This window comes from Ochotona princeps, chromosome 15 (assembly GCF_030435755.1).
Source record: "Ochotona princeps isolate mOchPri1 chromosome 15, mOchPri1.hap1, whole genome shotgun sequence".
In the NCBI taxonomy this organism is placed as follows: domain Eukaryota; kingdom Metazoa; phylum Chordata; class Mammalia; order Lagomorpha; family Ochotonidae; genus Ochotona; species Ochotona princeps.
Genome location: NC_080846.1, coordinates 30,361,895 through 30,389,730, shown reverse-complemented (window position 1 = coordinate 30,389,730; position 27,836 = coordinate 30,361,895). Strand labels below are relative to the sequence as shown.

The window sequence follows — 27,836 nt, the reverse complement described above, 5'->3', positions numbered from 1 at the left end:
AGAAAATCCTACTAAAGGAAAAGTAGTTCTGTGGTGGTAGCTGAAGTTTTACTATGAACCCAGAAAAATGTAGCCAAGTCCCCCGGCAGAAGACAAAGCGTGAGCTCATGGCCGACGCCAGATTCTTCCCAGCAGTCTGGTATCCTGAAACTGCTTTCACACTAGAAAGTTGATGGGGAGTGGGGACTAACATGCGTGAATCGAGCCAGCCTGGCCGGGAAACAAGCAGCTTCCGGCGGCCGGTGCCAAGGAAAACTACAGGTTGTTTGTTCAACCCGTGCTGCCATTCCCTCCTGCACAGGCGCCATGCGCGCCCACCTCAGGAGAGGAGGAGTTGAGAGCAGGTGAATCGGCTGAAGAGGAGGGAAACAGCATGGGGGACAGTTCCTCTGATGGGCTAGCCTCTTGTCTCTACACGGGCACAAAGCCGAAGAACACTTACACGGGCACTGAAGAGCTCTTCCGCTAAACGAGTTGAAGGACAGGCAGCTCGCCCAACCGAGAAGCCGGGCTGCGGCAGCTTCCGCTATTGCTTCTGACTTCCGTTTTCTTCCCCGCCTTTTCCGCTTCCTGCAGAGCCCGGTCGTCTTTGGTCCGACCAGCTAGCTGTTTGAGAGGCGATCGGGCCTCCGAGCTCTATGGCCGCCGGGGGGTCTGTGAAGGCGGCGTTGCAGGTGGCCGAGGTGCTGGAAACCATTGTGAGCCGCTGCGTGGGCCCCGAGGGGCGGCAGGTTGTGTGTACGAAGCCGACCGGCGAGGTGCTGCTCAGCCGGGATGGAGGCCGCCTGCTGCTGGCGCTGCACTTAGAGCATCCAGTCGCCAGGTATCCGCGCACGGGCGCTGTGGGCGGGGTCCCTGAGTTTGTCCCGTCCAGAAGCCGAGTGCCTGGACCCTAAGTGATAACCAGGATACTCTCGGGGCAGCAGCGCCTCCCAGGGACCCCTAGTCATCGTTCCCAAGGAGATTTCGCTTTGCTGTCCTCATTCCACCCAGTCCTAGACTCTAGGAATAGAACAAAGTGACTTGGAATAGGAAAAACTAAAACGAAGGGTATATATTAAAGGGGCAGTGTTTTTCTTTGCAGAAAAAAAAAATGTGATTCAGATGCAGGGAGCCAACCTTGTGACAATCTGAGTTGCTCTATTTCTTTTTTATGCAGGATGATAGTGGCATGTGTTTCCAGTCATCTCAAAAAAGCAGGAGATGGTGCTAAAACATTTATTGTCTTTCTTTGCCATTTGCTCAGAGGACTTCGTGCCATCACAGCCAAAGAGAAGCATGGTTTGATATCTGAAACTATGCAGACCCTTGGAAGGCACTGGAAAAATTGTTGTCAGTGGAAACTTATTTCCCAATGTCTTTTAACATTTCAGACACGTGTGTTAGACCGTCTTATGGACCAATGCTTGAGAAGACACTTTCTGTCCATCTTTTCTTCATCCGCTAATGGGAGAACATTGTGTAGGAGCTCCTTAGAGATGCTCTTAACTGCTTACTTTTGTGGAAGGGTGGGAAAAAACCATCACAAGTTTGTTTCTCAGTTGATGTGTAACTACTTTTTCAAGTGTATAACTTGCACGAGTGGAATTGAAGTGTTTGAATTGATGGATGAGTGTTTTGTAGAGTTGAATGTTGGTGTCACTGGCCTTCCTGTGTCAGAGTCTAAGATCATAGGAGGGCTGTTGCTTCCCAGAGATTTTTCTGTGTACTGCCCAGCAGATGGGGACGTAAGAATAGTCCTAGTAACAGAAACCATTCACTTTCCTCTTGCAAGTAGTGGATCTGAGTTTGTTCTAAATTCAGAAGCACAATTGCAGACTTCTCAATTTTGGGTGATGGAAAGAACCAAGGCAATAATGGAACAGCTACATGGTCAGAATGTAAAATTGCTCCTGTCTAGTGTGAAGCAATCAGAATTAGTTTCGTATTATGCAGCACTAAATGGTATATCTGTGGTAGAGTGTTTATCAGCAGAAGAAGTTTGCCTCATCCAGAGGATCACTCATCTTTCTCCATTTGTACCACAGGCCTCCTCTCAGTGTGACATTCCTGACACTGCTTTGGCGACATTTTGTAAACCCCTCATCCTTAGATCCAAAAGGTATGTGCATCTTGGCTTGGTCAGCAGGGGTGCATTTATACCGCACTGTGTAGTTCTTTGTGGGCCAGTGCAGGGTCTTATTGAGCAACACGAGCATGCTTTACATGGAGCGTGGAAAATGCTTCAGCAGTTATATAAAGAGCACAACCTAAGTTACATTACATGTGCCAGTGGCCAAAACGACCCATCAGGTCCTTCTGTCATTGAAAATAGGAGAGAAAGTCCTGGAAATGAGTCAATACAAAGACCACATCAGGACACAATTGTGAAGGATAAAGCTGAATTGAAAAACACACAAACATATTTACAAGTGTGTTCAAATTTGACAGTTTCAGATGTAGAATTAGAAACTTGTATTCCATGTTCAAAGCCAGAACTGAGAGCAGCAGATACTTTGCAAACATGTGAAACACTGAGACATTTGTCTCCTGGGGAATACAGTGTCACTGAAGACACTACCCTATTGATGAAGACTAATTCCACTTCTAGTCCAACAGAAAACATGAGGACAGAAATAGTTTATGAAAATGTAGAGTTCACAGAAATTACTGGAAACCAGAGCATGATGTCCTTGAGATATAACCCACTGGATGTGGGTACTTGTGGGAGCTGCTATTGGTCTTCGATACCAGCAGGTTGTGTTCTGCCAGTGGGTGGTAATTTTGAAATCTTGTTGCATTACTATCTAACCAAATATGCCAAAAAATGCCAACCATCAGAAGAAACTGTGGTTAGTATGTTAATAGCTAATGCACTTCTAGGTCTTCCCCAAATCCTTTGTAAGTCCAAGAAAGGAAAATATAGCTTTCCACAAATGTATCTAAGAGCTCTTCATGCACTGGAAACTGATCAACCCTTGGTAGACGATCAGACAGGTTTGGAATCAGTGATAGGTAAATACCAATTACTAACATCAGTTCTCCAGTGTTTGACAAAAATATTAACCATTGATTTGATAATCAGTATTAAGAGGCAGCCTCAGGAAGTTCATGATCAAGATTCAGAAGATGAACTCTAACAGAAATTTTACTTTTTAAACCATAAAGTAAAGCAGGTGTGTGGCTACTAGGTCTCAGGTCAACCAAGTCTTCTTGGGAAAGCCTCATAGCTATAAATGAATTCAGAAGTACACTAGGCCCCCAGAGCATTCAGACAAAAATATTAGGTGCTTTATGAAAGTATGCTGAGCTGGGAGAGGGACTGGGGTAGGGAGGCCAAGATCTGCCCAGAGCTGTCAAATCCCCGTTTATATCTGTCTTAACTCTGTATCAATCTGTATGTCTAGGGGAAAATAATTCCTTTTTAGCTCTTTTCTGCATTGTTGTAATTTTTTCCTTCTCATTCCTTTTTTCTGTATTTGGTGCATAGGATCATTTACCCCAGATTTGAATGGGTTCTTCAAATGTTGTGGTTTACAATATAAATATATTATTTGCTTCATTTGTAACAACTTTTCCCTGTTGTGGTATGTAAGGTGAATAAAAGTCTTTTTTTCCAAAAAGCATTCGGACCCATTTTACTTTTATGTAGCTCTTAATTTATTTCCATTTTATTTGGAACAACTTGGGTAGAGTTTTACTATCCATATATCATTGAATACATGTTACCAGAAGTAAGACTACAGTGAATTAATTTTTGTGGTTAAAAGTTAATACCAGAAAGAACATGAAATTCATACTTGGTTTTTTCCTGGCTCCTAAAGACTTGCAAAGATATTTTGTGTACTTAACTGATTTTGACTATATTTCATACGTAGACTTCAATAATGGTTTCTAATGTAAATACAAATGTTTGCTTTATTTAAAAGCTTGTAAATGCAAGTAATAACTGCATCCACCATTGGATGTGGACAGTTTCATCAACTCTTAGGAATTCACTGTAACTTTCAACACAGTTCTACATATATAACAAGTATTGAGAAGTGGTTATTGAATAAAGCAGCAATATTATCTAACTCATTCTTCTAGTATGTGTTTCACAACGTTCTTATTGAACAAATTCTTACTGAGTGCTTGCTGTGTGCCGGATGCTGGATGTGCTGTATCTTTATGCATTTCCCCTCAAAAGTTTGTAGATAGAAAGGTCAACACTGCTTGGGTCAGGAATAAATGTAGGAAAACTGAAGCAAAGAAGCATTACAGTTGAATAAGTAGTGGTTTGATGTGTTAAAAAATCTTAACATCCTGTCCTTTAAGATGTCATGGTGTTTTGTACTGATTTCTCTTTCCAAAAGGTTTCTAACTGTATTTCTTGCACTGAAATTATAGGAAAGCCAAAAATGCTGTAGAGGTTTTATTTATTTCTAAAAAATGCTTGTCAGATGGTTTTACTGTTGTAAGTGTTCCTTCCTCATTGAAGCTATTAAAAGACTGTACTGGACATGCTCAGTTCTTTTGTGTGGTGGCTTGAATAAGTATGATGGTTTAGTTCAGAAGCCCCACTATAAGCTGTGATTGAGTCCTACATTTGTTTGGAACCTGACCTAGTATCTTACACACAATGGTTACCTGATAAATGTACATTGAGGGTCTATTCGTGGATGAATCAGTCATTTTGTCCTGTTACAATGAGTTAGGTTCTGTTTTGAGGAACAGCAGCTACACAAGTCATTTATTTCAATTTTTAAAAATCCCTTGAAAATGATAATGAAGCTTTCATAGTTTATCCTAATTTACAGAGTATTACTGAGCGTATGTTTTGCTGAGTCAATTATAGGAGAGCTATTTTCAAAAATGTAATTATATTACACTTAGACTCTCTGCCACAAAGCATGGAGGGGGACCTGAAGTAAGACCATATAAAATAACAACCTGAATAAAAATTTAAAAATGAAGAACAAGGAAAATGTAAAGACAATTTAGAATCAAGATCATGTTCCTGTCTTCTATTGCATGATAAATAACCCCAGAACTTAGTAGCTTTGATTCTGGGGGCTGACTGGGCTGAGCTGGACAGCTTCCTCCAGATTCTATTGCTTGTACAGTCACAAGGATCAGCCGGGGGTGACGAGGGGAGCTACTCACTGGGAAGAGCGTCCGTCACTCAGGTTTGTGGGGTGGGATCTAAGACAGCAGCTGCCCTAATTAACTATGTAAAGATTGTCAAATAGAAAGAAAAAAATGGAAGAAAATCCTATAGATAATTTTAAAAAAAAGAAGAAGAAAATGCAGTCTTCTTCCCCGTCGGAAGAGGAAAGCACAGGAGCTTCTCCACTGAGTTACTGTTGTTTCAGATCAGTAAGGTATTCCACCTCACGCTAACACATCTTATTTTCTTTATTTCAAGGATTTATTTAGTTTTATTGGAAAGGCAAGTTTACAGAGTGAAGGAGAGAAAGAAAGATCTTCCATTCTCTGATTCACTCCCCAAATGTCCACAATGACTGGTGCTGAACCAATCCAAAGCCCGGAGATTTTTCGTGTCTCCCATGCAGGTGCAGGGTCCCAAGGCTTTGGACCATTCTCTGCTGCTTTCCCAGGCCACAAGCAGGAAGCTAGATGGGAAGTGGAGCAGCTGGGACATGAATTGGTGCCCACATGCGATCCCAGCACTTGCAAGGTGAGGATTTAGCCACTGAGCCATCGTGCCAGGCCCCTCACATTTTTTTTTCATAGTATCTGTGAACCTTTCTGTTCCCGATTGGGCTGCCTCCAGGCATTTTTATCTTAAAAAAGCAGTAACAGTGTCTTAATAAAGTGAACAAAGGCACTAGAGTGATTAGATGGAAATAATGTCTTGCTGCTTTGATTGGGAAAATGGAAGGGGAAAGATGAGAAGTTGCTCCATGGAGATGGGATGAAGAAATCTCGTCAGTAAGAACTGGAGCATGACTAGGCACTGTGCGTGCAGAAAGCTTACCTTAGTCAGGTGGGTCTCACTGGATCCTGCACCAGAACTTTCCCTGCTAGGCTGCTTCCACGTTCCATGATGACTGAGTGTGTCAGAGAAGTAACTGGAGAACACAAGTTGAAGACTGCCATTTGTGTTCTGTTGAAGAAATTTTTTTCTGCACGAAAGTGTTGGATATTTGGTAACTAAAAAAATCCCTTTATAAATTCTAAGTGTAAGTATTTCAATGTATGTTACTATATTAAATATGTGTGATATATGGATATTAATGCAAATAAACACACATATGTATAACTTAGCAGCCTGATATCCATTCACATGAAAACTATTTTACAATATCACATTGATGAACTAAAGAAAACAGTTACTTTCAAGTTACCTCTTTGTAACAGCAAACTTGCTTTGATATATTCCCCCCGCCAAAAAAAAACAGCATCCCAGAAAATCTTCAAATAATACAGGTACCTTAAAATTCTTACAAGGATTGCCTTTTACTCACTGTTCTCTTAGAAACTCCTGCGTCAGCAGCTTCTCCTGAAATCTGGAAAACAATTCCTGGAATTGCAAAAAGAACCAATCTGCAAAAAGTTTATAATAGCACAGTAAAACGAGTTTGTGTTTGCCTTACTAAGCATTGCTAGTGTGCCATATTTGGTCCTGCCTTACCTGCCATGCTCAGTGTGGCATGACACAGAGGACACTTGCTTTATAACCACAGTGGCTTGCATCTGGACCAGGATCTACCATTGTGTCTGCCACTGTGCAGTTTCATATCCTTAAACAAGTTACCTGAATTTGCTATATTTCCCTCATGGTTTCCTTTCAACTCTCTCCTGTTGTGTGACAAATTATCCCCAAACTTACTAACTTAAAACAAGCATTAGTTCCCATAATCCCTGTGGGTAGAAATCTGGGAATAGTTTCAATCTGTGGGTTAAATGACTTGGGGCATTGGCTAAGGTGTAGACATCTGAAAACCTTCCCGCTGAAGGAGTCAATTCTCTTAGTTCCTCACACGGCCATTGGTAGGAGGCCATTCCCCATGACATGAGCTTCTACCTACAACTACTTGGTGTTCATGCAAAATGGCAGAGGGCTTCCTCTAGTGTGCATAACCCAGAAAAGAGCAACATGAAAACACAGTGGCTTCTATGATAATGTCACTTCTTTTTAAAAATAAAGTATTTAGTTTGTTTGAAAGTTGAAGTTACAGAGAGAATTCTGTCCTGTGCTGGTTCATCACACAGATGTCCAGTTATTGGGGCGAAAGCAGAAGCCAGGAGATTTCTCTGGGTCTCCAAAATGGATTCCAAGTACCCAGCACTTGGACCATCTTCCAGGATGGCAACTGATTTAGAAGTGAAACAGCCAGGACCAAACCCAGCACCCAGATGAGAGGCCAGCATCGCAGGTGGCAGTTTCAAGTACTGTGCCACAACACTGTCCCACATAATGCCTCTGAAGCACTTTACTCATTAAAAGTGAGTTAGGTGCACATCTTTTTCTGTGGTTTTAGGTTTTGTATTTTATTTTGAAAAGTCTCTTGGCCAAAGTTGTGATTGTACAGTATTTTCCATATTTTCTGCATAATTTTATTTTTAGCTTTCATATCAGCCTGAGGTTGGGTACGTTACATATTCTCTTTCTAAAGTCAAATACTTTCAAAGCCATTTCTTATTGAATCATAAACAACATTCACATCTAAAAATAGTTACTCTGAACTTGTTCGCCTGTTACATTGATGCTACCTGTTACTACAAATGTCTTATTAACTGGTAGCTACAGGCTTTAGATCAGCTCAGCTCAGCTCCGGCCGGTGTGACCATTTGGGGAGTGAACCATCAAATGGAAAATCTTTCCCTCTCTGTTTCTTTTCTCCCCAAAATCTTCCTTTCCACAAAAAAAAAAAAAAAAAAAAGGAATCCTAAATCAGACTACAATTTAATAGAAGGGAAATTAGACTTTACCATTTGGTGACAAGAGTGTTGGGAAATATGGACGTATTACAAACCTCATCATACACTGGCAACGTCTAGAGTAGTAATGGTTTCAGAGTATCTGTTTACTTCATTATAATGAAATAGCTGCTGCTGCTGCCACTAGGCTAAATGCTGAGAATATGGCTGTAAGCAAAACCTGGCAGAGTCTCTGCCCTTGTAATCCAGTGAGGGACACTGACAGAATGATGCACACACAAATATAAACTTGCTTCCCTGATAGTGTGCACAATACTTCGAAGAGGGATTTGAACTAATCAAGAATGTCTCTCCTGAAGAAATGTTAAGTCTGAGACCGCAAGGATGAGCAAGAGTTCAACCAGTGCAGGAAGAAGCAAAGAGCGCAGGGTGTGATGGAAGTAAGACTTGGGGCTGGAGGCCTTGAAGAAGCCGGTGAGGCCAGGCAGGCGGAGGCTGCAAAACAATGTCAAGAGTTAACAAGGAGCCTGTGCCGTGCAGTGTGATCTGTCTGTAACAAGGAGAGGGGAAACCCGTCTTCACGAAATCAGTGATCGCCAGGAAGTGCAGTTTAGGACACCAGTCAACTATGAAGGAGCTTCTGGACTCAAGAATCTGTGATGTATTTTGGTTGTGGTAGTGGTTACAACAGTGTACGTGCTTGTCAAAACTTGTAGCACTGTATACTAAAGAGGATGACCTTTATGTAAATCATGCCTCAATAAACTTGACTTTAGGTCTAGCATTACAGTGCCACTGTCTATTGTCGCCGCCCTGCAGTGACACTAAAATGACGAGGAATTTCGAGGGCCTGGAAAAAACAGGAACCTCCACCACAACCGGCACACACACGAACGGACGACCAAACACACAAACGGACGAACGAAAACGGGCAGGTGAACCAAAAGGGGTTTATAGCCGATAACGGGCTACTTATATACAGTTTTCCACCAATCACTTCTCCCTGTGGGTCCACTGGGCACTATCTGATAGGCCAGCAATCGCAGCGAGGGGGCATTAGCCTATCTCTGCGACTTCCTGCTCGCCTACTGGCGGGACAAGTCCCGCCTCCCGGCCCTCGGCCAGCCGCCATCTTGCGGCCCCTCATACGTGGGGTCGGCTGCTCCCCCCAGTCTATTACACCAGCATCTCCTACAAGCATCAATTTGAATACTAGTTATTCTACTTCTGGTTCAGCTCCCTGCTAATGCACCTGTGAAAGGAAGACAGTCCAAGTACTTGGGCCCCTGCCACCCTCAGAACTCAGATGAAGCTCCTGGCTCCTGACTGACTTGGCCCGGCCCAGCCCTGAACATCGTGGCCATTTGGTGAGTGAATCAGCGGGTGGATGATCTCACAGTGTCTCTCCTTTTCTGCCCCTCTACTGTTCAGATAAATTGTTAACAAAATGAAAACATTTAGCTTGAAGTAGGCATGGTGATGTGCAGGTGAAGTTGCTGCCTGCAGTACAACATCCTGAAGGCTCCAGCTCAAGTTCTAGCTGCTGTACTTCCAGTTCATCTCTCTGCTAACTGCCTGGGGAAAGCACTGGAGGATGACGCCCGCACTTGGGCACCTGTACCCACATGCGAGACTAAGAAGCAACTGTTTTGTGGTAGTCAGTGCCATTCGGAGAGTGAACATGTGGATGTACAATCACTCATTCTCTGTGTCTCCCTCTCTGTTACTCTGCCTTCCAAATAATGAAATAAATCTTAAAACAAATAAAAACATGGGATTTGAAAGACTAGTAAATTTTTCTATAATATATGTTCATGTTTCACTTAAGAAGTATTAATTCCTTACACACACAAAGGCTGCATCATTAAGTTTAACCTATGTCAATCTGCAACCAAAAATCAAATGTGTGAGCACTCTGTGTGTGTAGGGGGGAGAAACACATATCAAAGTAAACTGTAGTAGTTTTGGTGCTAAAAAATAACATGTCTTTACAACTGTGCACAAAAGGAACATTTTTAGAGGTGAATCAAGTAACTCAAATGCTGGCTTTTCTGGTATGTGTACAGCTCTAGGCTTAACAATAATGCTTACAAATAGAATTTAAGAGATCATTATTTGGTTACAAAACCAATAACAACTGTGAAGCAAAACAGGGTTTCCTGGCCCAGGAGCAGATACAAATGCCTGTGAGACCATCCTTGGGCAAGACATGTCACTAGGACTTTGTGAAATTGAATACTTGAAAATAGCACTGTTGCTTGTGGCACTGGACTTAATTTTCATCAGCTAAGGTTTTTGATAATAAGATGTTTTTGTTCACTTTAAAGCTTGGAGCCTGCAACTACATAATACTACAAAAAAAAAAAAAATCCCAGAAACAAAAAATGTAAAAAGTAGGTACTGCGTATGATTCCATCTGGATGAGATACAAAATCTGGCAAATATAGTAAATGCTGTTACACAAACCAGTTTAAAATCTCCCTAGCAGAGTGGCTGGAGGAGCTAGCGAACTGTGTATTGATGTGGGAGCTTGTTGCACAAATGTGTTCAGTTTGTAGTATTCATTAAGCTGTAAACCTGTGATGAATGCCCTTTTACATGTGCAAGTTATACTTCAGTACATTTTTTGTATTTTTATATTTTTATTGGAAAGTCTGATATACACAGAGAAGGAGAGACAGAGAGGAAGATCTTCCATCCATTGATTCACTCCCTACGCAGCTGCAACAGTCAGAGCTAAGCCAATCCGAAGCCAGGAGCCCAGAGTCTGCTCCAGCTCTCCCACGTGGGTGCAGGGTCCCAAGGCTTTGGGCTGTCCTTAATTGCTTTCCCAGATCACAAGCAGGGAGCTGGATGGGAAGCGAGGCCACCGGGATTAGAACTGGCACCCATGTGAGGTCCCAGAGCGTGCAGGGCGAGCCACTAGGCTACCATGCTGGGCCCAAATAATTTTTTTTAATGAAGAAAGAAATAGAACAATTGTAGAAGAATTATGTCATAAAACAGAAAATTGAAAGAAGAGCCCACACTTTAGCCATGATCACAGATTGTCCAAATAAAAGGCTGCTGCATATCTGTGCACAGACTGTCTTTTAATGTGTAAGTTTTAGTAGACACAATTGTGTTTACAATTTGTCATGGGTCCCTAAACTATTGTTACATAATTAGTTTTGTTGTTGCCATGTTTTGCTTTACAACACTGAGTTTGAAACCAGATCAAAAGGGTTTTTTAAAATAAATATTGATTTGGGCCCGGCGGCATGGCCTAGGGGCTAAAGTCCTCGCCTTGAACACCCCGTGATCCCATGTGGGCGCCGGTTCTAATCCCGGCAGCTCCACTTCTCATCCAGCTCCCTGCTTGTGGCCTGGGAAAGCAGTTGAGGACGGCCCAATGCATTGGGACCCTGCACCCGCGTGGGAGACCCGGAAGAGGTTCCAGGTTCCCGGCATCGGATCGGCGCGGCACTGGCCCGTTGTGGCTCACTTGGGGAGTGAATCATCGGACGGAGGATTTTCCTCTCTGTCTCTCCTCCTCTCTGTATATCTGACTTTGTAATAAAATAAATAAATCTTTAAAAAAATAAAATAAAGATTGATTTGTTTTTATTTGAAAGGCATAATTAGAGAAGAGAGGCAGAGAGAAAGAGCTTGAGCTTCCATATGCAGGTTCACTGCCCAAATGCCCGTGGAGGGTGGTGATGGGCTGTTCTGAAACCAGGGGCCAGGATCGTCTGGGTCTACCACATGAATGCAAAGGCTCAAACACTTGGGCCATTCTCTCCTGTTTTCCTATAGACCACTTGCAGGGAGCTGGATCAAAAGTGGAGCAGCCAAGGGATCTGAATCAGCACCCATATGGGATGCTGCTACACGAGGACACTGGCCACTAGATCACAGGGTTTGAATCATGGGTAATTTGGAGCAAGTTACTTGCCTTAATTTCCTTTCCCATAAAAACATCACTAAAGCTAATATGTAAGATAGCATAATTCTAAGGAGTCCGCAGACTCGTTGCCTTTCCTCTTTTTTTCATTTTTCCTTTTTCATTCTTGCTTTCCCCCTTTTTCATTCTTCCTTGCTACTCAGGGCAAGGAGGGATACTCCACTTGCCCAGGTTTGCCTGTGGGAACTGTCTCACAGAGTGTCAGAGAAAAACAGCCAGCCCATGAACACCTCTGAATTCACTGTGTTCACCAAAGTGGCACCGCCTGTGTTCAAGTCTATCCTACTTTTTAAATCTCTGTCTGCCAGCATCTTGTCTGTCTCTCTTGAAGTGTGCTGCATTTCTCTTAGCTTCTCCCTGTCTAGCGGCCTGCCTCTCTTTGTTTCTCTCTGATGGTTGTGTGTCTCCTTAGCTGGAGTATGTGAGCTCTGTGAACTCTCCGAAGGCCCCTGGTGATAGGTGAGAAAGAGCTTAAAAGCTTGATGCTTTCTGATTCCCCTTGCATTAAGGTCCAGTGGAAAAGAGTGCTTTTGCGAGCACTTCAGGAGCTTAGGGATCAGAGCCTCCTGCTACCTTCCCAGAGCTGGGGACTCGGGACAGTGTGCCTGGATGCTGGGCTGTGTAGTACATGCCCCTGTGGTGAGATCTGAGGAGAGCATCTAAGTAGAGCAGAGCTGATCATTCTCATCAAGACAACTTGCATGAAAGTTGACTGGGCACATATTTAAGGACACGTATGATTATGATTGTGCTGCATGGTAATTAAGCATAAATGGTGAGGAGCTTGTGCCAATGACTATAATTAATGTCACTTTTTCACAGCTAAGCCAAATTTTATTTTCTTCTTGTACATTGAAAGCCTGTCAGCATTTGTATTTAGTATCAATGTTGATAATTCCTTGATGTCACCACTGTTTAATCATCACACTGCACGAACACACAAAGATCCAGGTACCCAAGCACACATGGGTGCACACACACACACACATCACACATATACATGTACTCAGATGCATGAACAGATGAACAGACATGTACACACACAAACATGCACATACATACACATTAAATGTCAAAGATAGAGACTTGAATCAACTCTAAAATGAGGTTCCCAGCATCCCTGGCTTCATTCATCCCATATTTGAGAACAAAAGTTTCCCCTAGCAATCCAGACCACTCTAGAGAAATGACTGCTGGATGAGAGGTTGAGGTTGTCTGTATCTTCTAATCCTAACATTGTACTTTATACAGTTTGAGACAGTAATGAAGACATTTTATGCTAATAATTTTATGTACTTTATATGTATTCTTATCCTTAATACTTATCACCATCATGTTCATCATCACAAAAACTCGTTCTGGATGTTCACCAGGTGTAATCTTATCTCCCTCTGTCCACCGTTCCCCCTATTTCTGTCCACCTCTACCTTTGCTTCCATCTCGGGTCTCACCAGAGTGTGTCTCTTCACCTTTTCCTATGTTAATTTCCTACTCCCAGACAGACTTCTCCACAAGTTGTGGACCTGCTGCTTGCATCTCAGCACCTCTTAATGCATATCCTTTGTGGAAAAAAACAAGAACACCATTAGCATAAACCCTTTTTCAACACTGCTAGAATGAGAAAGGAGTGTTCTAACTTTGGAAGAAGGGTGGAATTTTTTATGGGGCTTTAGCAGATGGGGTCATCTGAAGTTCAGCTAGCTTCAACATTTATTCAAAGACAGTTCTCAGAAAAGGAAGGAACTATTCTCACTAATTAGCAGTCATTGTTTCAACAGCTTCTCCCTTACAGAGCGGAGTAGGAGAAACAGTGCAAGGGTAAGACCATGTGCAAGTGAGGGGGGGAGAAGCAGCTATGGTGGACAAGGACACGAGGGGCCACAGTGGAAAATTTCCAGTTCTTCCATGTCCTTTGCACCTGCTAGTCTTGGGCTCATGGAGACCCTTCCCCACACATTCAGTTGGCCAAGCCCTGAGAAAAGGTTTTAAATGAATGAATGACTCAGAATGCATGCTTCACCATGTGGTCAGAGCAGCAACGGCAGGCGAGCAGAGGCTTTAGTCAGACCCCAAGGCTAGAGCTACACAGGGCTAGCCCCTCAGAGAGAATGCAGCCCAGTCTGGGCCAGTGAGGGCCTCCATGAGTGGGGCAGAGCACCCCTTCTCCCCTCCTTTTAAGTGAAAGGCTCATTGTATTCAGAGTGGGAGAGTAAGTTGACTCAGAGAGTGACTCTCAAACTGAAGGACACATGAAAATCCCAAGAGGGTGTAATATATCCGGATTGGTGGGCGCTGCCTTGTGACTTTCTGATTGGTAGCTTCCACGGTTTATCTCCCAAAGGTTCATATGGCCAAAGCAGCAGAATTGGAAGGTGAGACCAGTAGGGTGATTAGATCATAGACACAACACCTTCAGCAATAGTGTGGTTAGTCAGTTAGTTAGTTAGTCAATGATTGGCTTAGTTCCCACAGGAGTGGGTTATTGTAAGACTAAAGCTGGACCTTCCTTGCTCTTCTTGTTTTGTCATCATGTAACTGCATCACTCCAGCTGTGTCATGCCATTGATCATGGTGATGCAGCAGAGGCGCGTACTATATACAGTCACCTGATCTACTCTCCAAAGCTTAAAGTCCAAATCAACAGTTGTACTTTATGAAGTACTCACTCTTGGATATTTTTTGACAGTAATATAAAATGACATTTTTATTGGGGCCCAAGAATTTGCTTTTGGTGTTTTGTTTGTCTAGACACATGGTTTTATTTTTTTTATTTACTTATATTTTTATAGACTGGGAGATCTTACACCTACTGGTTCACTCCCTAAATGGCTGTAACAGCTGGAGCTGGGCTGTCCAAAGCCAGGAGCCAGGAGCTTCTTCAGGATCTCCCATGTGGGTGCAGGGTCCCAAGGATTTAGGCCATCTTTCACTACTTTCCCTGGCTATCAACAGAGAGCTGAATTGGAAGTGGAGCAGCCAGGACTGGAACCAGCATCTCTACAGGATGTTGGCACCACAGTTGGTGTCTTAGCACCCTGTGTCCCTGTGCCTGCACCCAAGAACTTGTTTTTCTACCAAGTTACTGCTGTTGTTGATGCTGTAGGACCAGGGAACTCAGTTTGAGAACAGCTGTGCTTGGAAGTATGGCACTGTCACTGAGGAACACTTCAGGTTCTTTTGAGGCTAGTGTCCATGAGAGTAAAAAGACTTGGTCTTCTCATCATAACTGGGTCCATCTCGGGTGCTGGCTTGAGTAGATTAAGCATTTATTTGGATCCCAGTGGTGTTTTGTCATATAAATATAAGGGAGACAGAAGGCATTTCTTACAATGAGCCATGTCATCTAGCCTAGATAAAAAGAACAGTAAACTGGACTGGTTCTGGGGTGAAGCCTAAGGTGCTTTAAGGAGGTAGTACTTTAAGTGAGGCCTGGCACGATGGCAGAAGTTTCCTGCTGCTACTGGATCCAGCCAAACTCTTACTCCTTTTCTATGGGATGAAAATTCTGTCCTCTTTCGACCCTCAAAGATATTCTTCTTTCCACCAAAAGATGCAAGGAGAGGTGTCATGGCTTCCTGCATTTTTGTTTTCTCCAGGAGGCAAAAAGGCCCTATGGACTTGGTCATCTTGGCCTGAGAAAAGCTGAAAAGCAGAATCTAAGAACCAAACATTAGTTCCTGTGTCAAGGAGATTACAGTAGCCTTACTAATGTTTCCCTTCTTCATGGCCCAGATAAAGTGCAAAGGTAGCTGTTTTAACAACCTTGGTAGGACTCCAATAGGATTAAGTTAGAAAATGTCTAGTTTTTGTTTGGTGTTGTTGGCCTTCTGACATTACCATCAACCACCCTACTTTTTTCTCCACCTCTGGACACTGTTTCATGAAGATCTCTTGCTTTATCTGTCAGTGAATTCCTGTATGCAATAATTAGACAATCCAGAACAACTTAATGTCAGAGTTGTAGTCTGTCTGGTAGGGGCCAGGCAGACAGTGAAGGAGATCTGGGGAACTGGGGGTGCCAAAAGCCACAAGCCTTCACTCTATGTGTTCTACCCTCCTATCCATCTACACTGCTTTCCCAGGGTGCCTCAGTTTCACTGGGACTTGGGAGAATATAACCCAGTGACGTCCCACCTGTGGAGGCAGCCCTCCACACTCATAAAGGGAGAAGATGGGAGGTGTCCTCTCTTCCATTGGAGACCACAACTGCAGGAAATGCTGCAGTGTTCTCTCTCTTTCACCTCCCCCACTGCTTTCTCTTCTCTTCTACTCATGTAGGGTGTTTGTGTGGTTATCTGTCGGTGACCTATGTTCACGTGTGTGTATGTGTGCATGCGTGTCAGTTCACTTTCTCACCTTTTGAATAAAACTTCTATGTGCCAGTGCTGAGAATTCCTCTCTCTGTGCATGACAAAGTGCCTGGGATAAAATTCCAGCATCTCCCCTACTGAATAGCAACTCCTTTCCCTGCTCACATGAGACTCTGCTCGGAACCCTGTCTGTTCCTACCCCACTTCTCTTCTGTCCTCCGGGACTCCATTGATTCTTCCACACTGGGGACACAGGGTGGAGAGGAAGAGAAACAATAAGAAAAGAAGCAAAATGTTACATGGTATAGCTGTTTGAGCATCTTGGCTGTTGAATGTCTTCTTATGGAGAAAGCTCACATGCTGGCCCATTTCTTTTGGGAGGAGCACATGTAGGAGGCTTGGAGGCTATATCCACGCCTACTTCCATACTCACATACGTTGTATGCTCTGGTGTACGTGACACAGCACCGCATAATTCCCACTCTGCTTTTTTCAAAATATATTTATTTATTCGAAAAGCAGAACAATAAATTGAGAGAGGGAGAGAGACCAAGAAACACAGAGAGGTCTTCCATCCATTGCTTCACTCTCCAAATAGCTGCAGCAGGCAGCTCTGGCCTGAATCTAAATCAGAGCTTGCAACTCTTTACATATCTGCCAGATGGGTGGCAAAGGCCCAAGTACTTAGACCACCATCTGCTGCCTTCTCAGGTGCATAAATAGGAGCTGAATTGGAAGCAGAGCAGCTGGGGCTCCAACTGGTTCTCTCATATGGAATGCTGGCATCACATGCAGCAGCTAACTCACTATGTACACTCTGGTCCTCACTCAGAGCTTGCTCTTGTGCCAAGCTTCTTTTGCTGGAGTCCACATGGTCCCCTTGACAACTCATGCAGGCTTGCCTCCCTTAACATTTGCCCTGCCTAGGACTTGGGACATGAGGTGTCTGCGCTGCCCTGCATCAGCAGCAGCTGCAGTCTTCCTCAAGCGCAAATTGAACCCCTGCTATGGTGGTGGGACTGGTGCTTGTCCACCAGCATCTAGCTCAGGATTCAGTAAATGATCCATTTCAGCTTGTGACACTCATCATACCTCAGCACAGAGAGGATTTCTGGCTTGTTCCTTCACTTGGCTTTCTATTGAAGAAGACCCTAAAGCCCACTCTCCTAACTGCCCCTGTGTTCCACTGCATCTGGAGTCTTAAGAGGAGTTGAGATTGGTAATCAGCAAACATGCATGGGATCAGATCTGGCCCCTCTAAGCTATGCTGAGTAGGTGCTTCCAGTATCTTCCGCTTGGACTTGCAGCTATTGTCACAGTTTGGGTTACAGCTACAAGTTTAAAAAAGCAGAAATATCCATTGAATCCTTTGACCTACAAACCTAAATATTTCTTTGGGCATGTGAATGTAGAACATTAATTCAAGAAAAATGACTTTGACCAAAAACCAAAGTAAAGAAATGGACTACATCCTTATAAATTGTCAGATGGGAAAGGGACTGTTCGTGTGTTCTGTGCCCTCCACAATAACTTTTCTTCATGAATTATTAGTGGTCTTTTCCTGATTGTTTGAATTTATTCCAAGGCAAGTGTTGGTCTTTATAACCACATTTTGCACACTTATGGTGTTTTATAAAATGCTTTTGTGGATCTGGTGCAGTATTCTAGTGGCTAAAATTCTCACCTTGCATGTGCCGGGATTACATATGGGTGCTGGTCCATGTCCTGGCTACTCTACTTCCATCCAACTTGTGGCGTGGGAAGGAAGTGGAGAACACCCTAAAGCTTGGGATCTTGCACCTGCATGGGAAACCCAGAAGAAGCTCCTGGCAGTGGCTAGAGTTGAGCTGATCCAAAGCCAGGAGCCCCCTCCAGATGTGTGTGGTTTGCTTAAGTCTTGCTGTACTGGCTGCCATGGTTAAATGTACATCTGCAAAACTTGCCTGACCTAACACATGCCTCTGTGATAGCCAAGGGCAAAGGTACTGCCCACACATCCAAATCCAAGCACCAATGTAACTAAAATCTTCTCCATGGGTATATTTATTTCTTTCAAGATAGAATTCCATTGGTGTTGGGGTTAATGTTGTGTAGCCAACAAAGCTGACCCCTGCAATGCTGGCATCCCATCTGGGCATCTTTTCATGTCACAGCTGCCCCCTTTTAATCTAGCTCTCTGCTAATGGCCTGGGAAGAGCAGAGGAAGATGGTCCAAGTATTTAGGTAGCTGCCACCCATGTGGAAGTCTTGGGTAAAGTTCTGGTTTCCTAGCTTTGGTCTGGCCCGGGCCTGGCCCCAATGTCCATCTGAGGAGTAAACCAACAGATGAAATATTTCTCTCTGTAACTCTGACTTTCAAACAGATAAATAACCATTTTTTAAAAATTCATTGGTATAATTTGTCAATGTGGGGTGAACATTATTTGGTCCAGCAGGCCACAGTTGGGCTGCCTGCTTCCTATATTAGAGTTCTTGGATTCAAGTCCTGGCTCTGCTTCTGATTTCTGCTTCCTTTTATTACAGTTTCTTGGGAGGCAAGAGATGATGACTAAAGTACTTGGGTCCCCGCCACTTATATGGGAGACTCAATTGGAGCTCCCAGGGTCTCTCTTCAGTCTGGCCAAACTTCAACTATTAAGGACATTTGGGGTGTGAACTAGTAGATGGAAGGACTCTGTATGTCTCTCTACCTTTTGAGCAAATGAAAATAAACATTTTTAAACTTCTCAATATTGCCAGCCAAGAACCCAATGCTGATGTGTCTGAGGAACTGGCAGCTTTAGTCTGAGTTCTTAACTCACTGAGAAACAAGGCAAAGGGTGATTGAAGGAGGGCAAAGTAACACTGTCGCTGTGAACAGTAATAAAAAATCCAGAAGCAGAAGCAGGCGTTGTGACCACATTAGGCCACAGCAGAGCCAGTTAGTAGATCCTTACCAAGAGTATAATTGGCACCAAGCTGAGTGGAGCAGGCCAATTTATTTCCCAAGGTTACCAATCAGAGTGATTACTGATGGGCAGAGATTTCTGCCCATCGCTCCCCTCCTCAGGGCAGAGTACAAGGCCACAGGAAGAGAGATCCAGGAGGAAACTCACAGTCCTCAATTTCTTTGGAAGGAAGTACAGGACGGGAAGTTGTTTCCCGTGCAAAGATATACTATGAAATAAATTGTTTTTACAAGTCAAGAATTCTTTATCTACAATTAAAAAAAACATGTTGCCAAAATAAGAGTTTTCTGGTGAACTTGCAGAAAACTCATGAGGTAGCCAAATCTGACCTGAAATGATGAGGTAATCTTTGTGGTCTTTATCCCATTTGGCCACATACTTACATTTTGACAATAAAATATGTTTGATTAGGGGGTGTTTTTTAGGTGCATTTGGATATGCCATTTTTTTTAAAGATTTATTTATTTTATTACAAAGTCAGATATACACAGAGGAGGAGAGACAGAGAGGAAGATCTTCCGTCCTATGATTCACTCCCCAAGTGAGCCGCAACGGCCGCTGCTGCGCCGATCTGATGCCAGGAACCTGGAACCTCTTCCGGGTCTCCCACGCAGGTGCAGGGTCCCAAATCTTTGGGCCATCCTCGACTGCTTTCCCAGGCCACAAGCAGGGAGCTGGATGTGAAGTGGAGCTGCCGGGATTAGAACCGGCGCCCATATGGGATCCCGGTGTGTTCAAGGCAAGGAGTTTAGCCGCTAGGCCACACCGCCGGGCCCAGATATGTCATTTAAAATACATGAGTGAGTGGTCAGCCTAGCAGTTAAATGCCCTTGACCTACTGTGTAGTACCTAGCTCCGGCTCTTGACTCCAGTTTCCTGCAGTTATGCCCTATGGGTGGCAGCGGGTGATGACTCAAATACATTAGTCCCTGCCATCCAAATGGGAGAGACCTAGGTAGAGTTTTGGAGCTCTGGCTTCCCCCGGCCCGTTCCTATGTATTACAGGTATCTGATGATTGAAGTAACAGATGGGAACTTGTATATGCATACTCTCTTTCTTACTCTCTTCTGTCAAATAAAACTAATCTTTTTTAAAAGGTAAAATAAATAACAGTATATACACCATGATACTCTTCTAAGGTGTTTTGAATTAGAAAACATTAGGCCTCAAGAGTTTTAGATGAAGAATTGTGTTCAGTATGGGAAACAATGACTTGGCTGAAGATAAATTAGCAAAACATTTTGAGAATATGAGGAAAGCAAGGAAGGAGGGAGCAAGTCTCAGATGTCCATTTGGGATATGGAGGGCTGGTTAAAAGTTTGGAATAGTTGGAACTTCCTTAATGTGGGACTGTATAGTTTATTTGATTTTGTACAGCCAAATAAAAATGAGGGATTTAAAGAAGAGGTAGATGTACTTGCCCATGCCTGGATGTTGCCTGTTAGCCATATGTGAGAGGCTGTGGTGATGGGACTTTGCGAATCACATGGAATAGGTTGAAGGTCAAGAAAGATTATTCTAGTTTTCTATAGAAGGTCCCAAACTGGAGTGTGCAAATTACAAGACCATACAAAGAGGAAGATTTGAATTTTTTGTTCTAGTCTGATTCAAAGTTGATGATGTAGCTCTAATCCCAGGAGACAAAAGTTCTATAAAAATAGCCAAAGCCATCTGGACACAGTCAGGGCATTCCCAACTTGTCCTCTTGGAGCACTGACATTACTCAATGAGTCCTCAAATGGCCAACACTGCGAAGTGTGCAAATGCACATGGGACTTGCACTAACGATAGCAAGTTTGGGCCACATTCCCCAGGGAACCTTTCCTTCTCCAGGGAAGCTGATAGCCCATCAGTTTCTGATATCAGAGACATGGAAATTCATCAGTCACAGAGTCACAGATTTTTGTTATTGTTGTGGCCATTACTTCCCAATCATTATCACCTCTGTCAGTGGGGACCTTCCTAGAAGTTGTCAATAATATCAATGATGATGCTGCTGATGGTTAATATTTATGGAATTCACACTGCATGCATAGCATTTATTGCCTCACAGGGATGGTTGCATTTAATAAAACAGTTTGGGGCAGTATTTTGAAGCAATGAATTAAGCTGCCACTTACAACACCACTATTCTGTATTAGAAGGCTGGTTTGAGTCCCGGATGCCCTGCCTCTGATCCAGGTCACTGCTAGTGCACCTGAAAAGGCACAGATGATAGGTCAAGTGCTTGGAACCGTGTCATCCGTGTGAGACACATGCATGGAGTTCCTAACTCCTGACTTCACTTGGCCCCATCCCAGCATCTGTAGCCATTTGGGGAGAGAATCAATGCATGGAAGAGTTCTCTCTGTTTTTTTCCACCACTCCACCTTTTAATATATAAAATAACTTTTTAAAATAAATAAATTCAAAAATGTTTAAAAAGGGGGAGCCAGCACAATGACTCAATTGATTAACCCTCCACCTACAAGAATCAGCATTCAATATGGATACCAATGTGTGTCTCCGCTGCTCTACTTCCCATCCAGCTCCATGCTTGTGGCCTGGGAAAGCAGTGGAGGATGGCCCAAGGCCTTGGGACCCTGCACCGGCAAGGAAAGGAAGACTGCAAAGAAGATCAAGGCTCCTGGCTCCTAGATTTGGATCAGCTCAGCTCCAGTCATTGTGGCCATTTTGGGAGTGAACCAGTGGATGAGAAATCTTTCTCTCATTCTCTCTGTAAATCTGCCTTTCCAATAAAAATAAGTAAATGTTTTTAAGAAATTATAAAATGGCTCCTGATTTATATTTCTGAAGGACACAAATACAATTCCCCAAAATCTACAAGCAAATAAGAAAGTTTGATAATACGTTTCATAATTTTTCCAAAGCAGAATTCCTGGCTTGCAGTTACGTTGGAAAAGGTCCTCTGATGTTGGAGAGTGAGGGGCAGTAGGGGGAGTTAAGCACTAACTGGCCTAATATTTCCTGCTCAGAGAAGCATGCTTCATTGAGTCATTAATAAGCGTGAAAGGAGAAAGAAGAAAGAGAACATTGATTCCTTATTTATTCCTCCTTCAGACCTCAAAGGTAGATATTATTCTTCCCACTTAATAGTCAGGGAATGAAGGGCCAGGAAAGACTGACAGACTGAGGCACAATAAGCAGCAGGATCAGGATTCCAGCCCAGATCAGTTTAATCTGTTTCAATAACTCCTTTCCTCCCTGACCATGACCCCAGAAGTGTTCTGGTCAACGCCCTTATGCTGTGGAGGAAAGTGAAGACTGAAGATTGGTTCATCTTGCCCTGGGACTAGACTCCTGGTGTGTTCCTGACTAAATTTGCCTCCTCTCAAAATATGATTTCACACCAATTCCCATGTGCCCCTGCCTCCCAAGCAACAACTGAACAAAATTAGATTTCCATTTCCATGCTATCACATTTACACCAACCTTATTGCGTTGCATCTTGTTTGTCTTCTTTACGTAAGAATTGACTCACAGAAAGAGTGTCTTTCCTTTCAGATCAGCTTTCACTTTTCCAAGCAGCAGGAGCTGTTGGAACTTGCTTCCAGAGCAGGAGGCAACTTTCCCAGGGCAATCAGAGAGCACAGGAACTTTGATGTTTTTTTTAAGATTTATTTATTTTTATTGGAAAGTCAGATATACAGAGAGGAGGAGAGACAAAGAGGAAGATCTTCCATCAGCTGATTCACTCCCCAAGTGGCCGCAATGGCCAAGGCTGAGCCGATCCGAAGCCAGGAGCCAGGAGCTTCTCCAGGTCTCCCACGCAGGTGTAGGGTCCCAAAGCATTGGGCCGTCCTCAACTGCTTTCCCAGGCCACAGGCAGGGAGCTGGATGGGAAGTGGAGCTGCTGGGTTTAGAATCGGTGTCCGTATGAGATCCCAGCAGGTTCAAGGCGAGGACTTTAACCACTATGCTATCACGCTGGACCCAGGACCTCTGATTTTAAAATCAGGTATCAGCGCTACCCAGAGAAAAAGGATCTCTGCTGGTATGAAGTGTTCTGGGAGATTACCTAGGATGGAGGGATGATCTGAGGGACTGTGCTGTCAAAAAGTCCCACTCAGTCCTTTTCATGCCTGCTTAAGTGATTCTTTTCTTTCTTTGTTATTTGAGACAGACAGACATAGCTCCCCTCTGCTGGTTCACTTCCCAGATGTGTGTTACAGTCAGAGCCAGGCCAGCCTGAAGCCGGGAGCCAGAAATTGCATCTAGATCATTCACACGGGTGCCAGGGACTCGCAATGCCAGGTTGCATTACTTGCAACCTCCAAGGGTATGCTGGATTGCAGTTATTTTAATGATCTGAAACGCCTAATATCACCATACTCTGAATTTGATTTTGGTGCGTAATGTCCTATAAAAAGCACAAACAAAAATGAATAATTCATGAGTGATATGGTATGTCTATGATTTATTTACAGCCTGGAGAGCATCAAGCACTATATTCTGTCTTGACATTTAAGGGAAAAGACGGTAGAACAAAATAGAGGAATGTGTCATAATTTTATAGATGTCAGTGAATAAGAAACTTAGACATCTTCTGAGAAATAAACTGAGCAATAATGAACATTAAAGGTAACTGAGAAATCTTAAATGTGTTAATTACTGATGCCATTAAATAAATCATGCAAGTATATGCTATTATGTTATAGTCCTCCCTAGGCGTTTTCTGAATTAATTCTTCATAATATCTTGTGATTTTTATAAAGGTCCTTTTATTTCTATTTCTTCATAAAATTCTATTTGTCAATTTTCTAACTTTGTTCGAATTTGTGTTGCTTTTTCTTCTTTTTTTAAAGATTTATTTGTTTTTATTGAAAAGTCAGATGTACGGAGAGGAGGAGAGATAGAGAGGAACATTTTCTGTCTGCTGATTCACTCTCCAAGGGGCCACAATGGCTGGAGCTGAGCCCATCCAAAGCCAGGAGCCAGGAGCTTCCTCCAGGTCTCCCACGCATATGCAGGGTCCAAAGGTCTTGGGTCGTCCTCCACTTCTTTCCCAGGCCACAAGCAGGGAGCTGGATGGGAAGTAGAATAGCAAGGACATGAACCAGCACCCATATGGGATCCCAGCGCACGTAAGGTGAGGATTTAGCTACTGAGTCTTCAGGCCAGGCCCAATTTTTGCTGTTTTTTTAGGTACTTATTGCATGGTGTTTTAGAAAATGTATTGTTGAGCACCATAGGTCTTTGTCATTAGCAGCCCTGGTCTCATGATGCTTGACTGGTAGGCTCTTTCGGGTTTGACTTCTTGCCAGTGATTTTTGTTTTTTTTTGTTTTGTTTTGTTTTGTTTTAGTTATCCTACAAATTATTAACAGAATTATGGAGAGATGGGCTTTGAAATGACATGTTAGCTTCCTTTGGTAAAATCATTTCCTTTAGGATGATATCACTATGGCAGGTGAGGTGTATCTTCAGTGCTGAAATATAGATGATTCCAAGGGCTCATTTCCTTCAGGGTCTATATTTCTATGAAGCCAATCCAGTTACAGACACTGCCTCATTGGCGTCTTCATCTTTGCACTTGTAATAGCCTCCTTTCCCCTTCAAAGAGTTAGAAATGATGACTCTGAATGAGACCGTGGCAAGTGGTCCTTGGCACGGATTGTGCCCCTTTCCTTTTCATACTGAATTCTTATAGGAACTTATTGCAGATCAGGCTGCTAACACAATAGGATAGCCCACGTGTCTTGTAAACAGCAGCTATTTCCTATAGTGTCGGAGGCAAGAAGTGCAAGAACAAAGATTCAGTGGCAGATCTGGTGCCCAGGGAATGATCTGATCATGAGGCCCAGCCTCCTGCTGTGTCCCCAGTGATGGAGAGAAAGAGCATTTCTCTTTGATCTCTTTTCTTTTGTGATAGAAAGAGCATCTCTCTCATCTCTGTTTTTTTCAGGGCAATAATCCCATTCATAAAGGCTCTACCTCCATACTATAGTACATGCTACAAGCCACACCTCCAAACCCTGTCTGTCACATTGGCAATCAGGGCTTCAACATAAGTTTGATGGACACACAAACATTTCATGTATAACAGAGATAATTCTTAAACCAACCAAAATGAAACCCCATGAATTCTAAGCTGACAAAAGGGACTTGGTGGAATCAGAGTATGGGGGTGCTAAAGGTCCAAACCTCAGATTTGGTACAGTCATTTCCTATCCCGTGTTTTCCTCTCCCATGTGCTGCCTTGCTATCCATGATTGCTCCAGGGACTCAAGCATTCCGAGACTTGCAGAAAGCATGTTGTATGGGCAATCAAAGTAGCATTTACAGTAACACTCGAAGCAGGCTTCATTTATCAGGTCAAACTTTGCTACATTCCATTCAAGCCTGTCATTAGGGCATGAAATCCACACTGAGTAGATTCTATCCACTAGAGTGGGAACCCCAGCTTGGGCCCTCTCAGGAGAATCACAATTAAAGACAAACTCCCTCCCCTGGTGTTGGTTTCTCTAAGTGGTATTTTTAGCATCTGTCTTACTTTCTTCTTTGAGACAAGAGTGAAGTCAGTTACTTCAGAAGGAGAATGTTTGGAATTAGGCTGTTTGGAATATGCAAGCTGTGATCCGGTAGGGAAGGGGAAAGCACCGAAGCAGTTCAGGAATGGTCCTTAGCAGAAGAAAACTGCTCACCTTGCCACATACTCTGTCCGTGGTGGGCCTCATAGGACGTGCAGCTCCCACAAGCTGGCTGCACACTGAGCTACTCCCAGCAGGCAGCTCAGAGTTTGATGCTTCCAGGGAGCTTGACTGAATCAGCCAACCTCCAAAGTGAACCCCAAATAGGTGGGATACCTATGACCAGCTGGACCGTGAATGAATCCACTTAAAATAACAATGCATGCAGGATTGGATCTCTTGAAATCAGCTGCCAGCGTCTGCCTGTGCGGAGATGGGTGCTGTGTATAGATGTGGGACTTCCCAGGAAATCTGCTTCTGCTAAGAGGACATCTTCATCCAAGATGCTTCCTAGAGCTAACCATCAGGATCAGTTTCCTGCCATGGCCTGTAGTGACCAGAGGCCCAACCGCATTATCATGGTTCTTCACCTACATCTGAGCAACCTGGGAAGTCATCCAGCATATGGGCCAGAGAAAAACAGCTCACCCAGACTGTTGACTTGAAAATGTTGGAGTTACCTGCTCTGTGTGATGAGTGCAGTGCGGTGAACCTAGGGCCTCTACCTGGGCTGGAATTCATCAGATGTGAGCTGGCACACAAGGTTGATAGGTTTTCATGGATATGTTAAGCCCACTTGTTTAGTGTGGGTGAGGATCTTGAGGTTGTCTGAGCCCAACAGCAAGGACTGTGATTAACGGCAATGGAAATGGCTTGCCTGGACCAGGGATGGAAGAGCGGTGGCATGTGTGCCCACACAAGCCATTTCTGTGCCACCCAAAGACAGTGAATCTCTGAGTCTGGTAAAGTTGGAAAGTACCCATGGAAGGCTGTGGATGTTTGGAATGAAGAGTCAGGCCTTCATTTCATGGAATTTTGTGGTTCATTTGGTCAGAACAGTAGCTCTAAAAACATGGGAAGTAAATGACGTTGGCAGGATCTACACTCTCAACTTGCCACAGGACCTACCCAACGCCCTGTTGTCCTCAGACAGTGATGGCTCACGCTTACAGTAGCAGGTTTAGGAGTGTGCAGGGCTGTCGCAGTTCTCAGAACACCATGGATAGATTGTGAGCTGAAAAATAGCACGATCAGAATCTCTTTTCAGGAGTTTTTATTTTTTTCATCCAGGGTTGTGAACATTGGACTGCAGAAATAAAAATGGTAGAAGTTGCAATCACTCTGAAAAATACTGGAACATTCCCTCCAAGAACTACCTACCTGGAACTGTGGAAGCAGAAAAGAGAAAGGGTTAAGGGATGTTGCCTCTAAAGAGACATCAAGCCTCACTGTGCATACAGGAGATTGACAGAGGAGAGGCTTCAAAAGATGATGTCAGTGTTTTTGACTCAAGGGACTAAAGAGAGATGGTCCTGTTATCAGAAACGGGTTCAAAATGCGGAGCAAGCTGAAGCTGGTATGTGAAGGGAAAAGGAACGAGTGGGTGAATTTTAGAACCTAGTTGTTGTTCTGATGATGCCAGCATTGCAGATGGACTCACTCACCACACAGCACTTCCCTGAGAAAAGCTGTGGGTTAGACCTTGAGTCTCCTAGCTTTTCTCAGGATAGTGGAGGACATCCAATTTGGACAGCTGGCTGAGGTTAACGGTTTAGTCTGTGGCCGTGGAACAAAGGCAAATTAACTGGGATGGAATCTTCGCCCTTGATCAGAAGAGCAAAGGACTAATGGGTAATCAGCTTCAGCCATTTCTGCTGTAACATCTAATCAGATATTGGCTTCCTGTCCTTCGCCTTCTTGCCAGCTGGATGGTAGCCTGGACGTGTCGCCTGTCCCAGCTATGGATAGAGGTCATACTGCTCTTGTTTGTCTCTCATCTTTCTCCATCGAGGGTTGGGATGGACTGGGATAAATGTGATAGTGGGTGGGAAAATCTGTCTAGGTGGCCAAACAAGTGTGTGTGTCATTCTTGCAGGAGACCTATTATAGCACTCCACCTGCCCAGTTTTGAAGCCCTACTCCTTGAGCCAGGTATGGAGTTTGATAGTTGTAATTGTTGTACATCTATCATTTCACGTTCTTCACAGGTGGTAATGTGAATACCTACTCTCACATCTTCAGTCCTGGTTTAGTTATTTTAGCAGTTAACATAGTAGCCTGGTACAAACATAATTATTTC

The 27,836-nt window shown here is 43.6% G+C and overlaps 1 protein-coding gene across 2 annotated transcripts; it reads left to right on the top strand.

Moving 5' to 3' along the window:
- Positions 1–384: 384 nt before the first annotated feature.
- On the top strand, positions 385–27,101 carry BBS10 (Bardet-Biedl syndrome 10). 2 transcript variants are annotated; one of them, XM_058673203.1, is made up of 3 exons: positions 385–823; positions 1,160–2,101; positions 26,828–27,101. In XM_058673203.1, the coding sequence occupies exons 1-3, from the start codon at positions 639–641 to the stop codon at positions 26,853–26,855; spliced, it is 1,155 nt and encodes a 384-aa protein (XP_058529186.1). In that variant the 5' UTR covers positions 385–638; the 3' UTR covers positions 26,856–27,101. The 2 variants fall into 2 exon arrangements, with proteins under 2 accessions (XP_058529186.1, XP_004583110.2); XM_004583053.3 differs by lacking the exon at positions 26,828–27,101 and having other exon boundaries at positions 1,160–4,393.
- Positions 27,102–27,836: the final 735 nt, after the last annotated feature.

Bases quoted from the DNA above. Each gene is read 5' to 3' on its own strand.
- BBS10 (XM_004583053.3), top strand. From the start codon at position 639: ATGGCCGCCGGGGGGTCTGTGAAGGCGGCGTTGCAGGTGGCCGAGGTG. The intron at 824-1,159 runs GTATCCGCGCAC...TTTTTTATGCAG, and splicing joins TTAGAGCATCCAGTCGCCAG to GATGATAGTGGCATGTGTTT.